At 37.4% G+C, this 16,269-nt stretch overlaps 1 protein-coding gene across 11 annotated transcripts in view; it reads left to right on the top strand.

Moving 5' to 3' along the window:
- The window catches only part of trol (terribly reduced optic lobes), a 1,731,230-nt gene that overhangs the window by 827,437 nt on the left and 887,524 nt on the right, over positions 1–16,269 (top strand). For all 11 annotated transcript variants that reach the window (XM_090387691.1, XM_090387694.1, XM_090387699.1 and 8 more), the window contains one exon: positions 10,154–10,366. In XM_090387691.1, the coding sequence (XP_090243817.1) occupies positions 10,154–10,366 (213 nt within the window). The remainder of the gene's footprint in view (positions 1–10,153; positions 10,367–16,269) is intronic.

Genomic DNA, 16,269 nt, shown 5'->3' on the forward strand with positions numbered 1-16,269 from the left:
CTATACTGCTACCTTGTTATTCATTATTATTTAACTTACATACTTTTGATTTAAACTTACGTTCTTACACACTTTCTACTTAATTTATTAAATTAAACACACTGCGTTTGCGTTCTTACATACTATCGACTCAATTTATTTCTTACATACTATCGACTCAATTTATTTCTAAATACACTACGTTACTTAATTTATTAATCTAAATACACTGCGTTGGGGCTACCTCACTCATGTTTCTGGAGATTTAAAAAATTTTTAAAAATAATTTTTATATCCATTTCATTTTTTATATCCATTTCATTTCTATAGCGTCTCCATCAGCATGAGTTTGCATAGAAACACAGTGTTTGGTACATGATCAGGTGTAGCCCCCTGATGAAATACCTGATCTATGTACTAATTTTTAATTCTTTAATATTTATTTTATAATTTTAATTTTTATTTTATAATTTTTATCTCTATTACCCTCCCCTCTTTTTCTTTCAGCTTTTGTACATATGATTGGCCTGTTAATTCGGCATTAATTCAGATTTAATTCTACTTAATTTTTTTTTTTTTTTTATATAGGTTCTTAACATTCTTTTTCTCTTTTTTCTTCAACTAGGCTCGGCATTTTGTGTTTAATAACTTCTCCATCTATATTTATTTTTATTTTATTTTATTTTACTTTCATTGGTGACACTTTATATATATATATATATATGTGTGTGTGTGTGAGATTTCTTTAATAAATAGTCTGTGAAAAGTACACAAGGTGCCAGAACTAAGAAAAGTTTAAGGGATAGTAGAAAGTGGAAGTGAAGTAGTGGTTAAACAGGTAAAAGAATCTGAGAAACCTATTGCAAAAATAAAATGGGACTGAGAGAGGAAAAAAAAAAAAAAAGTAATATCTAAGTAAATAAATAAATAACACTGTATTCAGATATGGGAGGGCAATTTTAGCAAGAGGTCGAATCAGGGGATGGCAAATATGCAAATTCTGAATATAGTAGATGAAAATATGATACATAGCCAGGAAATTCATCAGGAGACTACTCCTGATCATTTATCAGGCACTGCATTTCCAAACTTGACTGTAGTATTAGAAAAAGGGGGACAAATATGCAGCCTTTTATCGTAATACTAGTAGACAAGGTAGTCCCCACGCAGTGTAAAAAATGTAAATTAAAATAAATACCAATTTACAAATTTTGATTCCTCTACTGCTGCACTTTGGAGCATTAGACATACTATAACTTTTGTTTTTTTCCATTTTCTGCTTATTTTGCTTCTTAACTGTTATATATTACTACTATATATATTATAGTAGTAATATATTATAATAGCTGCCACTTTATTAGGTACACCTACCTAGTATCGTATTGAGCCTCCTTTATCCTTCAAAACAGCCTGAATTCATCTAGGCATGGATTGAACAAGATGCTGAAAATGTGCAGGAATGGAGTAACACACAGACATGAGTGTGTCACGCAGTTCCTTGAGATTCAACGGAGGTGTAGGCCTGCAGTGAAAGCCTCGTCCAGTTCATCCCAAAGATGTTCAATAGGTTTGAGATCCGAGGACTGAGCGGGCCACTGCAGCAAAGAAAAGTAATTGTCATGTTCCTGGAACAATTCCATAGTGATTCAGGCTTTGTGTACCAGTGCATTATCCTGCTGGAAGTAACCATCTGACTGAGTATAAACTGTCAACATGAATGGATGCACTTGGTGAGCAACTACATTTAGGTACGATGTGGCATTCAGACGTGAATCTATTGGGTATCAATGGACCCAACGTGTGCCAAGAAAAGATTTCCCACACCATAACACTGCCCCCACCACCGAGCACAGCAGTCGTCAGACATGACAGGTCCATGGATTCATGTTGTTTTTGCCAAATTCTGAGCCTTCCATCAACATGATGCACCAGGAACTTTGGCTCATCAGACCAAGCAACTGTTTTCCAAAGCTCGATAGTGCTGGTGTTGCTGTGCCCACAGAAGGCACGCTCTCTCTTGTTCTTCATTGATAACAAAGGTATGTGATGTGGCCATTGGCTGTTATAGCCCATGTGCGACTAGTGGCCCATGCGATATTTTGTTCTGCGCACCAAGGTTTTATTCTGACTTGATGTGCGACATTGTGGCCCGTCTGTTTGCTTGCACAATTCTAGCCATCCTCCTCTGAGCTCTCTCACCAACAATTGATTTTCTTCCACAGCAGTGCCTTTGAGAAGATGTTTCTATTCATTGCACCATTCTCAGTACACCCTTGAAACTGTGGTGTGTGTGAAAAGTTCAGGAGAATTGCCGTTTCAGAGATGCTTCGTCCGGGACATCTTGCACCTACTACCATGCCACATTCGAAATCTGTTAGATCACTCCTTTTCCCCATTCTTGCTATGGTTTGGACGCTTAACTAATACTAGAAAGGTTGTTCTGCTGCATTTATATCCACAACTGTGGTCATGTGACGCAACATTGTGGGACAAACCATTTGTGTGCACAGCAGGAGTGTACTTAATAAACTGGCAGCACAGTGTATATATTAGCATTAATAGAGGCATATAATGCAAGAAAGCAAGCTTATGGAGCATCAGCCAAAAAAAACCCCCTCCCATTTCACCCCTCCATTCATTCCAAATACCTGCCCAGCTCAGCCTTAAATTTAAATAGGGTATCAATTTCCACAATAAAGGATGGAAGTCTGTTCAACCAACCAACTACCCGCTGACTAAAGGCAAATTTCCACACATCTATCCTACATCTGTCTTTCCTCAATTTGAATTTATGCCCTCTCAGGTGATTATTCTGAGCAAGAGGAAGGATCCCATCAGCATTGAGCATGTTCAAACCATTCAAGGCTTTATACACCTCTATCAGTTCACCTTGCCGGTGCCTAGTCTCCAGACACTGTAATCTGCAAAATTTAAGCCTTTCTATGTAAGAGCAACCCTTTGTTCCATTCACTAATCTTGTTGCCCTTCTCTGTATTCGTTCGAACAGCTCTACATATTTCTTAAAATGAGGCCTCCAGACCTATATACAGTACTCAAGGTGCGGGCTGACCATTTCCTTATACAAGGGGATAATCACCTCCTTATCCCTACTAGAAAAATTCCTGTATATCATTGACAACACACTAAGAGCTACTCCTGCAGACTGTCTGCACTGCTCAGAAAACTTCATATCTGCCTGCACAATTACCCCCAGGTCCTTTTCGTTCTCTACCACTGTCAGTGTAGTACTATAGTGTTGATATGTCACTGTGTGGTTACTGCTTCCCATATGTAGCACTATACATTTGTCAGTGCTAAACTTCATTTGCCACCTCTCAGCCCATCTGTTCAACTTTTCTAGATCCTGTTCCAACAGCGTACTGTCATTAGTGTCCTTAACAACCCTGCCAACCTTCATATCGTGTGAAAACTTGGACATTAAGCTTGATATATACCATCATCAATATCATTTATAAATACAGAAAACAATAATGGACCCAACACTGAACCCTGACGGACTTCACTAATAACATTAGTCCATGATGAGCAGTTTCCATTGATTACCACTCTGTCTTCTCCCACTCAACCATCCCTTTATCCATAGCAGCAATTTGCCTCCAATGCCACATTGCTCCAATTTGTTCAGCAGTCTTCCATGTGCAACAGTATCAAAAGCCTTTCTAAGATCCAAATATATGATATCAAAGTTATTCCCTGCATCCAGTTCCTTTGTGACCACATCATAGTATCCAATCAAATTGGTCAGGCAAGACTTCCCCTTAACAATACCATGCTGTGTCCGAGCTATAACTGAAGTCTTGTTTAGATGATCCTGCAGTGCTTCTTTAACAAGTGCCTCCATTAATTTTCCTGGAACAGAAGCTAAACTAACAGGTCTATAATTACTTGTGTCACCCTTTGATCCTCCTTTGTGAATTGGGGTCACATTTGCACATCTCCAGTCCATGGGTGTACCTCCCCTGAGTTCTAAGAAGCTCTCATAATTATGGCTAAGGGTTTTCTTACTTTTTTTGCTGCCTCCTTTAATATAACTGGATAGATCCCATCCACCCTGGGTGCCTTTTTTATGTTTATCTTTAACAATTTCCCCTCCACCTTCCTCTCAGTTATTACAAAATCATCTAGCTCACTGCCAGAGTTTAACTCACCTCTGGCATTCCCCTCCCTGAATAACTCCTTATGGGTGAATGTGGCATTCCCCTCCCGAACATGCTGATGTAGAAAACAATCATCCAATTAATCCACAAAAGCTTTGCTAATGTGTGAGGGACCAAACCGCAAATTCCAGTCAATATCTGGTAAATTACAATCCCTCATTATAAAACTCTGATTTACTGGCCCACTATTTCCCAGTACATTTTCTTATTATACTCATCACAGTCATTAGGCCCATAACACATTCCTACTCTCAATTTTGAACTCCCAATGCTTATGTCACACCAAACTGACTCGACACTTCACTGTCCTGTGATGTCGACTGGCTTCATTTCTTTGGATTCAATGTTTCTTAACTGATAGCATAACCTCCCTTCCTATCCTGTCTATCCTTTTTGTACACATTGTACTCCCCAAATTCCAGTTCTACATTCCTTATATCTGTGTGACACCATGTCTCTGATATCCCAACAATATATACCTTTGATGTTTTGAGCAATACCTCAAATTCATCAAATTTATTTATCAAACTCCTAGCATTGGTGTACACCAAATTATACATGCACCTGTCCCTATTCTAAGCTATCCTAACACAACCCATGTGTTTACTTGTACTGCAATGACTCCCAGCAGTCTCTGAAATACCCTGCATCTTGTTTTCCAGGCTGCATCTTGTTTTCCAGTGCAAGAATCACTTTCACCTCTGCCAGTGGCTACTGTTAATCTATTAGTCTTTGTCTCCCCCCAAGCTAGCAGTTTCTCGGCCCACCTAACACTGCCTACATATCATCAGCAAATATTGTTGCACCCTTTCTATTTAAGTGTATCCCATCCCTGTAGAAGCAGTCTCTCCTGTTAACAAGTACAAACCAGGCTGAGAAAAATTCTACCCCTTGAGCCTTGCACAATCTCTCCAGGGCTGAATTGATTGACAAGGCTCTCATCATATACTCCCTCCTATAGTGTCTCAGCAGAATTGCAGACACTTTCAAATTCAACTCATGCCTTTTTTTTTTTCAGTATTGTCTCGGACTTGTTAAGTAATTCTGCCGGTCTCCTACTCTTAATATCATTAGTGCCAACGTGTACAACAATATCACCCTTTGTGCCCTTAAAGGATGATATCTGCCCTATAACATCATCCTTTGCCCCTGGCAGACATACACTGGTCCTGTTTCACCTGTCCTTTTTACATAGCATGTTACCTGTTTCCCTGACAATAGTCACCAACAACTACTAGTTCCTGTGGGATCAGCGCATTCTGCCTTGGGGGGTTGCCATTGTGTTGCATGATGATCAAGTGCTAGCTCTGGCATTTATGTGGGCAGCTGAGAACTTGATGGGCTCCTCAATTTAGATCCTTCGAGGGCATCCACCCTGTCCTTGAAACTCTCATATAGGTCCATAATGCTGAGTTGTCGCCCGATTTCCTCACACTTCTTACATCGTGCACACACCATGAATTCCCCTTGGCAATATCAATTCCCGTACCTGATTGCTCCACAAACATCAAGTAAGCAAGCAGTGTATTTTAAAAGGCTGTGATTCAGAGGGCAACTGCCCCCACCTCAGTTTTCTCCTGGACCCCCAGGTGCCAAGCGATTGTGACTAAGCAAATTCTCTGTGATCTAAGTGCGATTTCTTAGAAGCAATCCATAATTCTTTTACATTCTTCTCATTAAGCAATATATTTATTTCATAACAGCTCTTGATACAAAGGGTAAGAAAGGAAAGCCACCTTTTTTTTCTGATAGTTCTATTTCTAACTCCTACTACTTTATGCTCGGTCACACCAGGCACTGCTCCTGCCTCCCCGTGGTGGGGCCGGAAACCTTGGCAGAAAAGCTCATCTCTGCCAAGGGCGAAAAGGAGCAAATATGGAGCAAAATATGTTTCCGCCTCTAGAGCCGACAAGCTCTCGCCTAGAGAATGATACTGATTTTGACATCTCACAACCCAAGAGGTTGAAAACTAACTCACCAACAACAGAGTTTCCTGCATTTCTAATTATGCACTCACTTTCAGTCCATCCTGTCAGAAAGTTATCTCCTTTCCTCATTCAGAAAAACCTGGAGAGTATTGCTGGATCTACTAAGACTGTTAAAAGGCTACAATCTGGAGACCTACTATTATAAACAGCAAACCGTAAACCGTAGACATTCAGAGAAACTTCTACAACTGATAAATTTTGCAGGTATACCAGTGAGTGTATCTCCCCATAAAACACTAAATACATCTAAAGGTGTGATATCTACCTGGCATATGTTGAACGTGATTGAGGACGAAATAACTCAAGAACTTTGGGATCAAAATGTTATTGTGGCTAAAAGAATCATGATTAAAAAAGACAACAACCTTACACCCACTAGGAATATTATCCTTACATTTAATTCCCCAAATCTATCATCATCAGTGAAAGCAGGTTATCTTCTTTGCTGTATTCATCCATACATACCCAATCCCTTAAGATGTTACAAGAGTCAAAAGTATGGCCACTCTCAGACGACATGCAGAGGAAACTCAGTATGTCCCAGCTTTGGATCTTCTGATCATAAACTGAATGTCTGGTGACAGAAAAGACTTGCCCCAACTGCAAAGGCAAGCATCCTGCGTACTCAAAAATGTGTGACAGATGGAAGGCTGAGAAAAAAATTATTAAATATAAGGATGAGAACAAGGTAAGCTATCAATAAGCGAGGAAAATAATTGCTCCTACTATGCCAAAACGTACTTATGCCAATATTACACAAAAACAAGTGTCCACCCAAACTGATGTTACAGTGCCCTTAAACATATCAATCTCCAGCTGGGCTCGAGCTGTCCTCTCTCAGCAACAGTCCAGTGTGCCTAAGCACTCAGACCAGGCAAGTAACAACTCTACAGGCCCCAGGTGCCAAGCGATTCTTGAGGTCAAGCGATCTTCTGTGCTAATAGTACTGTGATTCCTAAAGCGATTTTTCTAAAGCGACTCTGAGTTTTTCCTTGTTTTATTTCGTTCATAAGTCTTTCTGTTGATTAGCTCTACTTTTTAAAAGTATAGAAAGAGAGCCAGAAAAAGAAAAGTACCTTTTTCTTTATTGTATATGCTAACCGTACTAACTCCTACAAGCGGCACTGCTCCTGCCTCTCCGTGGCGAGGCCGGTAACCTGGGTGGAAAAGCTAATCCTCCAGGGCGAAAAGGAGCCGACATGGATAAAGAAAATTATCCAACCTTAGAGCCTTCAAGCTCAAATACCATAGATTGGTATTATTCTGATGAAGGTAGTGCACAAAATAAGCGCTTAAAAATAGATAATCATCAACCTGAGTATCCAACTTTCCTGATTATCCATTCCTTAACTAGTCAACCAGTGAGCAAACTCTCCATTTATTATACAGAGATTTCTAAAAAATGCTGCTGGATCACCTTAAATGGTCAAAAGGTTACAGTCAGGGGATTTGCTTGTGGAAACTACACAGTTGAAACATTCAGAATTGTTGTTGAAGATGACAACATTTGGTGGTATCCCTGTTAAAATATCTCCCCACTCAACCCTAAATAGTTCCAAAGGTGTTATCTCTGAGTGGGATCTATTGAATGTAACAGAAGAGGAGCTTGTACAAGAACTTAAAGATCAAAAGGTCATACAAGCTAAGAGAATTTTGACTCGTAGAGATGGCAATCTCATTCCAACCCGTAGTGTAATTCTCACATTCAATACTCCAAACTTACGAAATACTGTAAAAGCTGGTTATCTAAATTGGCATATCCGCCCGTATATACCAAATCCAATATGGTGTTATTTGCGGGTGGTTGGTTGGTGGACCAGACTTCCATCCCTTGTCGTGGAAGTTGATAGCCTAAATAAGTTTAAGGCTCAGCTGGACAGGTATTTTGAACGAACAGAGGGATGAAGTGGAAGTGGTTATTTTTTATTTATTTATTTATTTATTTTATTTTTTTTTTTTTTGGATGATGCTGCATAAGCTTGCTTTCTTGCATCAAATGCCTCTGCTAATGCTAATTGTAAATGCTCTTCTCGAAGTCATGGCACCCCTCAAAAACAAATTACTTTGTCCAAAGAGCAAGAATGCTTCATTTAATCCTTGAGTTGTGAGAGGGCTCATAGCAACTCTAGTTGACACTCTGCTTTTGCAATTCCATAAGAATGTCATTCCCCAATTCTTTGCATGAGAATTGAGCAATTCTTCCACATTTTGAAACTCCACTTCTAAGTTCAGTTGTTAGTTATCTCCATAATCTTGGCCAAAACCATTACCCAATTGGGTTTGATGTTTTAGAATCATTCATGAAAGCAGACAGTTTTTTCCTATAATCCTTCATACATTGCTCTCCTTTATGTCAGACCATGTCGGTACAATAATTTTCACTGCTTCCAGGAAGTTGAATTTTTCTCCAGAGTGCCTGAAAGGTTGCATCTTCAGTTTCTTCAACCACCTTCATAAATTTCTTCAAGTTTGACAACTGCAATAACTCTAGTTTCACTGGGCTGCAGGATAGTGGGCATTGTGTAATTAAAAACACAACCATGATATTGATCAATGATATGGTCTGTATGCATAAGAGCATTACTGAGAAGTAGATTTCTTAAACTCCAGCTTATTTGTCTTGCAATTATCATTAACAGCAGGCACAAATAGATCAGTGAACCAATGAACAAAAAGTGAGGCAATCAACCACACTCCTGTATTCAACCTTAAGATAACTTGTAGCATATCTTGTTACAGATTTTACGTACAGATTTTTAATGCCTGTGGGTTCTCTCCTTGGTTGACAAAAAGTAAAAAGTGTCAGAAGTTTGGACACTCTCAGACAACATGTCGAGGAAACACAATATGCCCAAAATGTGGATCCCAGGATCACACTCAAACAGACTGTACTGCTACATCTCCAGTTTTTCCTAACTGCAAGGAAGATCATCCTGCATATTCTAGAAATTGCGAGTTATGGAAACTTGGGAAAAAAATACAGAAATTTAAAGTTGAAAATAAAGTGACTTCTCAGGAAGCGAGACGGAAAATGCTGAAAGATACTCCTGCACGTACATATGCAGATGTTACAAAGAAATATCTTTCAATTGCTACACAAACCAGTGACTCAGTTCCACCGAACATATCACTTGCTGAATGGGCTAGAGCTCAGCTTTCAGTTCCTCTGCCATCCTTGAAGCAAAACAACAGAGACCAGACTTGTAATACTCTAATTTCCATCCCCACTACTAATGGCACCTTGATCAGCTTGCCTTAAGGCTGGTCCTGACCCTGAGTTCCAAATGATTTGTGATCAAGCAATTTAGCCAGCGAATTATTGCTTCATTTTGCTGTAATAAATCATTTATTTTTTTTTGCATCCCATGCATTTTTATTCTCTGCCACGAGCCTCATTAGTTAATTTGACAACCATTCAGCATAAACCTTGAACAATATTTCTTAATAGGTGTGAAACTTTTAGTAGCTTCCACGATTAATTCCTTGAATTCTTTCCCCTTAGAATTAATGGCATTCTCCTCTTGCTAAGACTACAAACATGAAGGGGCTCAAATTGCACTTGTGGAAGAATGTTTGCAGGATAGATGTGTGAAAATGTGCCTTCAGCCAACAGGTAGTTGATTCTGGGAATAGGCTTCTATCTGTTGTTATGGAAGTGAATGGTTTGAATAAATTCTAAGAAATAGACAAATTCTTTTAAGATATGGATGGTTGAAGTGTATTGTAGTTCGTGTAATTCCAGGAAGAACTAGACAAATTATTGAAGGGTTTGAATGGGTGAAGTGTGTAGGTTTTTTTTTTTTTTGCTGATACTGTATAAGCTTGCTTTCTTTCATAATTTGCAACTTCTACTACTACAACTACTAATTTATGTGGGTAAGTCAGTTTATTCAATAGGACATTTTTTCAAGTTTTAAATATAAACACTTCATGGATGAAATTTATAAATGTATTAGATATGTTGTCTTACTATTCTGAGAAATTGTTTTCTTCTTGTTTTGGTTACAGATTCCATTACAAACAGAAGTCTCTGTTGTAGCTCTGCAGAAGGATTCTAGAGGAACATATACTGATGTTGGATCACAGTATCCCCCTAATCAAAATGCAGTCCATTACAATTCAGCCAACAGAGAATATAAAATTGATGGCCAAGTGCGACAAGGAGCTCCTTTGGATATCTATTATTATTGGTCATTACCACCAGAATTTCTAAGAAACCAGGTAATATATAATTATTTCATTCAAGTTTAGTCTTTCTTTAAAGAGAAAAGTTTATTAACAAGAATAAGCAATTCTTAGAACTGAGAAATTTCTTTTGTAACCTGAGTGAATGGCTGTAAAACAGTTTTTAGCATCTGGAAAGCATTACCTTGCAATTTTTAATTTGTATAAGTGAATTAGCTTTTTGTACAAACCGCTGAACACTTCAAGAAATATTAAACTCTGTAGATTAAGAACATTTAGCATATGAGTTTAGCATTTACTATTTTTACTTTATTAATTGAACTGAATTTTTATATACTTTAATGGTTTTTCAAAAAAAAAAGTTGTGAAATTATAAATTAAAATTGATCTATAAGGAAGGAGTGATGCTGAAAATTCAGTCTCCTAATGATTTATCAGAAATCATAATTTCTTATCTGATTTATCAGATAAGAAATTAAGATTTGTTTTGATAAGAAAATTGTGTTAAGGCTCTTTAATTTTCAAACTGAACAAAGAATTTACAGCAACACTAAAAGATATATTTCAGTACATCTCTGTGCCTCCTTCTGAGATGAAAATTTAAACTGAAAACTTTGGACTTGCAGGTTATGATTATCACATTTTTGCTAATAAAGAGCAATAAAAGTAAATGAAAACCATTAAAAGAAACCAATATGGTACTATTTTCTCTCATTGGGCAGCTCTTCTTTTTCTGGTTCTTAATCATTAAGAAATTGATGGATGTAAAAAAAAAAATATTAAAAAAAAAAAAAAAAAACAGGTGCAAAACCTTTTTATTTCTTTGACATATTTAAAAAAATTCAATAAAATTTGAATAATATATCTGATTAAAAAAAAAATGTCATCTTCAACAGATTACTTTTCCATACAGGTAACAAAACAATTTATAATAAAAAAAATTTATCAGAGAAAAAGAAAACCTTCCATGCATTACAACAAAGCAATCATTCTACTACCTCATTAGTGTTAGCTGCAAAATTAACACTAGGCAAAAGCAGTGCAGCTAACTGCTTTTGCCTAGTGTTAATTCTGACAGCTATTCTGAGCATGGTAAAAGGTATGAAATTTTCTTACCTGGCATTCTCTGTTGGATGTGGAAGGATTATTTGTGGTAGTATGCTGGCTTGGAAAAGAATGACCAAGGTGTTGGGTCCAAATTAGAGCTGAAGAAAGGGTTATCATATGAAGCAGGGTGAGTAATTCTTTCCCTGTTCCTGTATATATATTTTTAGAGATTCCCCATCTGGGTGGTTTTTGCTATGTTCTTTCATTCCACTACCCAGTTTATGGTATGACTACTCTATGTTAAATTTTCCACACTGGTAGTTAACCTAATATACTGTCTTCCTACAATCCAAACATTGGGGTGGGGGAGAGCTTCTGGGGATTTATTTTAATTTCTATGGTCTTGTGTGGTGGACCTTGGCTTGAAGTTTTCTTCCTATCTCATTTAGACCTGGTTAGTATTGGCTGGAGGAAGGAAGATTCCTTAGCATCTTCAGCTGTTCCGTAAATTATTTTGGTGTTTAGCTGTTCTAAGTGAATCTGTTTTATTGCTGTTTCAAGTTCATCCTTCAGCATCTGCAGTTGTAGATTGTTCTTAAGGAGCTTGCTTTATTTATCCCATCATGTACATTCCAGAGATGATTGGAATTAAAATCAAGAAAGGTACCTGTATCATCTAAGGTCATCCTTGTATATTTTTTCTTCTTGAAGATGAAAAACAACCATTTCTTTTCTTTCCTGAACTCATAGGAAACACCCCTACACATGCACACTACAAATCACATTGAATGGAAGAAACATAAAATGCTAAAAGAATAGCAGTTATCACTTCCTGTAGACAAAAAAAAAAAAAAAAAAAAAATTAAACTTTAATTTTGTTAGAAATTGGTATTCCCTGATGAAGTGAGAAAACACAGTTGTAAAACTTCCCTGTGAAAGCAAAAATATTGAAAGTTGACTTGCTGTAATTGCCTCCATTGTCTTTTTGGAACTTGGTATTTGAGCAATTCTTTCCTTGTACTATATTTTTTTTTTCTACATTTCTAAATTAAACTTCTTTAATTTAGAAATGAAGGATACTTATTTGAACAAGCACAGAATCAGTTGCAAATACCTTGTGTACCTTCTAATGAACAGTCTGATTTTCATAAAGAGACTGTATTTAGATTAATATGAATTCAAGCTGTGAGATAAGTTATTGCTTCAAGAATCTTCAAAAATATGTCAATCCTACATTCTTTAAAGGATAGCCAATGTTAATAAAATGTAAATCTTATATTTGTTCATTTAAAACTTAGAACAGAATCAGGATTATATCAAAATTTGGATGTCAACAGACATAACAAATAAACATTTCACTGATTTACATAATTGTATACATTCAAAAATCTGGTAATCACTCGGTATTTCAGCTAAAAATGAGATTTAAACTGTAACCCCTCTTTTCCTTTAGAAAAAAAAACCTTTATTAGAATTTTTTTTTTTTTTCAAAAAGGGAAGAATTATACAGTATAGGGAATTATTTAGCAGCTGTAGCTGAAGTGTAGTTCTTTAATATGAGAATTTAATGACTTTCTGAAGTGCTTGGCTAGTAGAAGTTTTGAAATCTAGCATCAGACTCAATTTATACATGAGATAAACATTTTTCAATGTGCAGCACAGGTCATTTCAAGTAATCATTATTGAGTTATGTACAATGCTTGATCAATTAATTTCCAGGACTGAGTCAATTTAAAGGAAATCAAATGAGTGAAAAATAATATAATTGCCTTGAGCATCCACACACTAGTGGAATCACTTCTAGGGTTGAATGACTGTCATCAATTTCTTTGTCATGTCTATTTTAATATACTCTACACCATCAACTCTTTGTCCATTCAGTTTATATTTTGGCAAACAAGTAGTCTTAGGGAGATAGATCAGAGGAATAAGGTGGCGACTTAGCTCCATAATTCCACAGTTTGACAAAAAAAAAATCAAAAAAAAAAAATCCACCTCCTTGATAATAAAGACAGAATGCATCAAAGAGGTGGTAGATGACTTTCATCAACTGGTGAAATACCACCACTTTGCTTATTGGAGGCTTGAAGTGGTGAAACCCATGTTTAGTCTCTAGAGAAAAGTTTCCGGCATCCCCCTCTCTCCATACTTCTCCTTCAACCCATGCACAGTACTAAGTACTATAGGTTTGATACCGTTTGTGTTTGGGGTTTTTCATAAAAAAAAAAAAAAAGCCTAATATTTCTAGGCAACAATAACCAGCTCTGTTTCTTGAATCTGAAGCCATGCTTGGGTGAATTATTTTAATAAAATGATCCAATACTTATGCACAGTATTCATTATCTTACATAGAAGAATGGATTCCTTTTTTCTTATTTTCTGAGGGCATGCTGATGGCTACATCATTAGCATTAGTAGAGGCATATGATGCAAGAAAGCAAGCTTATTCAGCATCAGCTAAAAAAAAAAAAAAAAAATGCAACCACTACTCCCATTTCACCCCTCCGTTCATTCGAAATACCTGTCCAGCTGAGCCTTAAATTTGTTTAGGCTATCAACTTCAACAACAAGTGATGGAAGTCTATTCCACAAACCAACTGCCCACTGGCTAAAGGCAAATTTCCGCACATCTATCCAACATCCGTCCTTCCTCAATTTGAATTTATGCCCTCTCAGGTGATTATTCTGAGCAAGAGGAAGAATCCCATCGGCATTGAGCATGAACAAGCCATTCAAAGCCTTATACACCTCTATCAGATCACCTTGCCAATGCCTAGTCTCCAGACTCTATAATTTGCAAAACTTAAGCCTTTCTTCGTAAGACCAACCCTTTGTTCCATTCACTCATCTTGTTGCCCTTCTCTGTACTTGTTCCAGCAGCTCTACATCCTTCTTGAAATGAGGCCTGCAGACCTGTATACAGTACTCAAGGTGTGGCCTGACCAATGCCTTATACAAGGGAATAATCACATCCCTGTCCCTGCTAGAAAAATTCCTGTATATCATTGACAAGACACCATGAGCTACTCTTGCAGCTCGTCTGCACTGCTCAGAGAACTTCATATCTGCCTGCACAATTACCCCCAGGTCCTATTCATTCTCTACCACTGTCAGCGTAGTACCACAGAGTTGATACGTTGATCTGGGGTTACTGTTTCCCATATGTAGAACTTTACATTTGTCAATGTTAAACTTCATTTGCCACCTCTCAGACCATCTGCTCAACCTTTCCAGATCCTGTTGCAGCAGCATAGCATCAGTAGTGTCCTTAACAACCCTGCCAATCTTTATAGTCTGCAAACTTGGACATAAAGCTTGATATACCATAATCAATATCATTTATAAATATAGAAAACAACAATGGACCCAACACTGAACCCTGAGGAATTCCACTAATAACATTAGTCCACGTTGAGCAGTGTCCATTGATTACCACTCTCTGTATTCTGCCACTCAACCATCCCTTTATTCAAAGCAGCAATTTGCCTCCAATGCCACACTGCTCCAATTTGTGCAGCAGTCTGCCATGCGCAACAGTATCAAAAGCCTTTCTAAGATCCAAATATATAATATCAAAGTTATTCCCTGCATCCAGTTCTTTTGTGACTACATCATAGTATCCAATCAAATTGGTCAGACAAGACCTGCCCTTAACAAAACCATGCTGTGTCTGAGCTATAACTGAATTCTTGTCTAGATGATCCTGCAGTGCTTCTTTAACCAGTACCTCCATTAATTTTCCTGGAACTGAAGTTAAACCAACAGGTCTATAATTACTTGTGTCAGCCTTTGATCCTCCTTTGTGAATTGGGGTTACATTTGCACATCTCCAGTCTATGGGTACCTCCACTGTTGAGTCAGTTTGGTGTGACATAAGCACTGCAAAAGCAAAAATTAGAGTAGCAGTGTGTTATAGGCCTAATGACTGGAATGAGTACAATGAACAATTGTACAGAGAAATAGAGTGGGCTAGTAAATCGGAATGTCTTATAATGGGGGATTTTAACTTCCCAGATATTGACTGGAACTTGTGGGTTGGGCACTCACACACTAGTCAGACTTTTGTGGATTTATTGGATGATTGTTTTCTACAGCAGCATGTTCGAGAGGCAACCAGAGAAAGTAATACTCTTGATCTGGTTATCAGCAGTGATCATTCATGTATTAGGAATTTGCAGATAAAAGAACCACTAGGTGGCAGTGATCACAGTGTACTGACGTGGGATTTACTTAAAGATTTAATTACCATCAGGGAAAAAGGAAAGGGTTTTTGCTTCCGTAAAGATGAGTACAGTGGTATCAGACAGTTTTTAAATTCTGTACAGTGGGATCAACTGACGATGTTACCAACAGTAAATTCTAAGTAGGAAGCATTCAAAGAATTAATCGTGGATACTACTAAACGTTTCATCCCTATTAAGAAATATTGTTCATGGTTTAGGCCTAAATGGTTGTCAAATGAATTAATGAGACTCGTAACAGAGAAGAAAAATGCATGGGATGCATATAAATTATCAAGCGACTCAGAAGCCTATGGCAGATATAAGTTAATCTGTGATCAGGTCACAAAGGAGGTTCGGCAGGCGAAGGCAGATTACGAGAAATCCTTGGCAAAATATGCTAAGAAAAACAGCAAGGATTTCTTTACTTATATAAACTCTAAAAGGAAGGGGATGAATCTGATTGGTCCACTTGACATCGATGGTTCGACTGTTCATGATCCTGCTCAGATAGCAAACAAACTGAATGAGTATTTTGCATCTGCATTCACACGTGAGGAATTATTAAGGTTTGAAAATGGCAGAAGGTTATCAAATTGTAGCAGGATACTTAATGATTTTGTAATAACTGAGAGCAAAGTGGAGGAGAAATTGTTGAAGTTAAACGTAAGA

This window comes from Mastigoproctus giganteus, chromosome 13 (genome assembly GCF_048544385.1).
Source record: "Mastigoproctus giganteus isolate SK-2022 chromosome 13, ASM4854438v1, whole genome shotgun sequence".
NCBI classification, from domain to species: Eukaryota; Metazoa; Arthropoda; class Arachnida; order Uropygi; family Thelyphonidae; genus Mastigoproctus; species Mastigoproctus giganteus.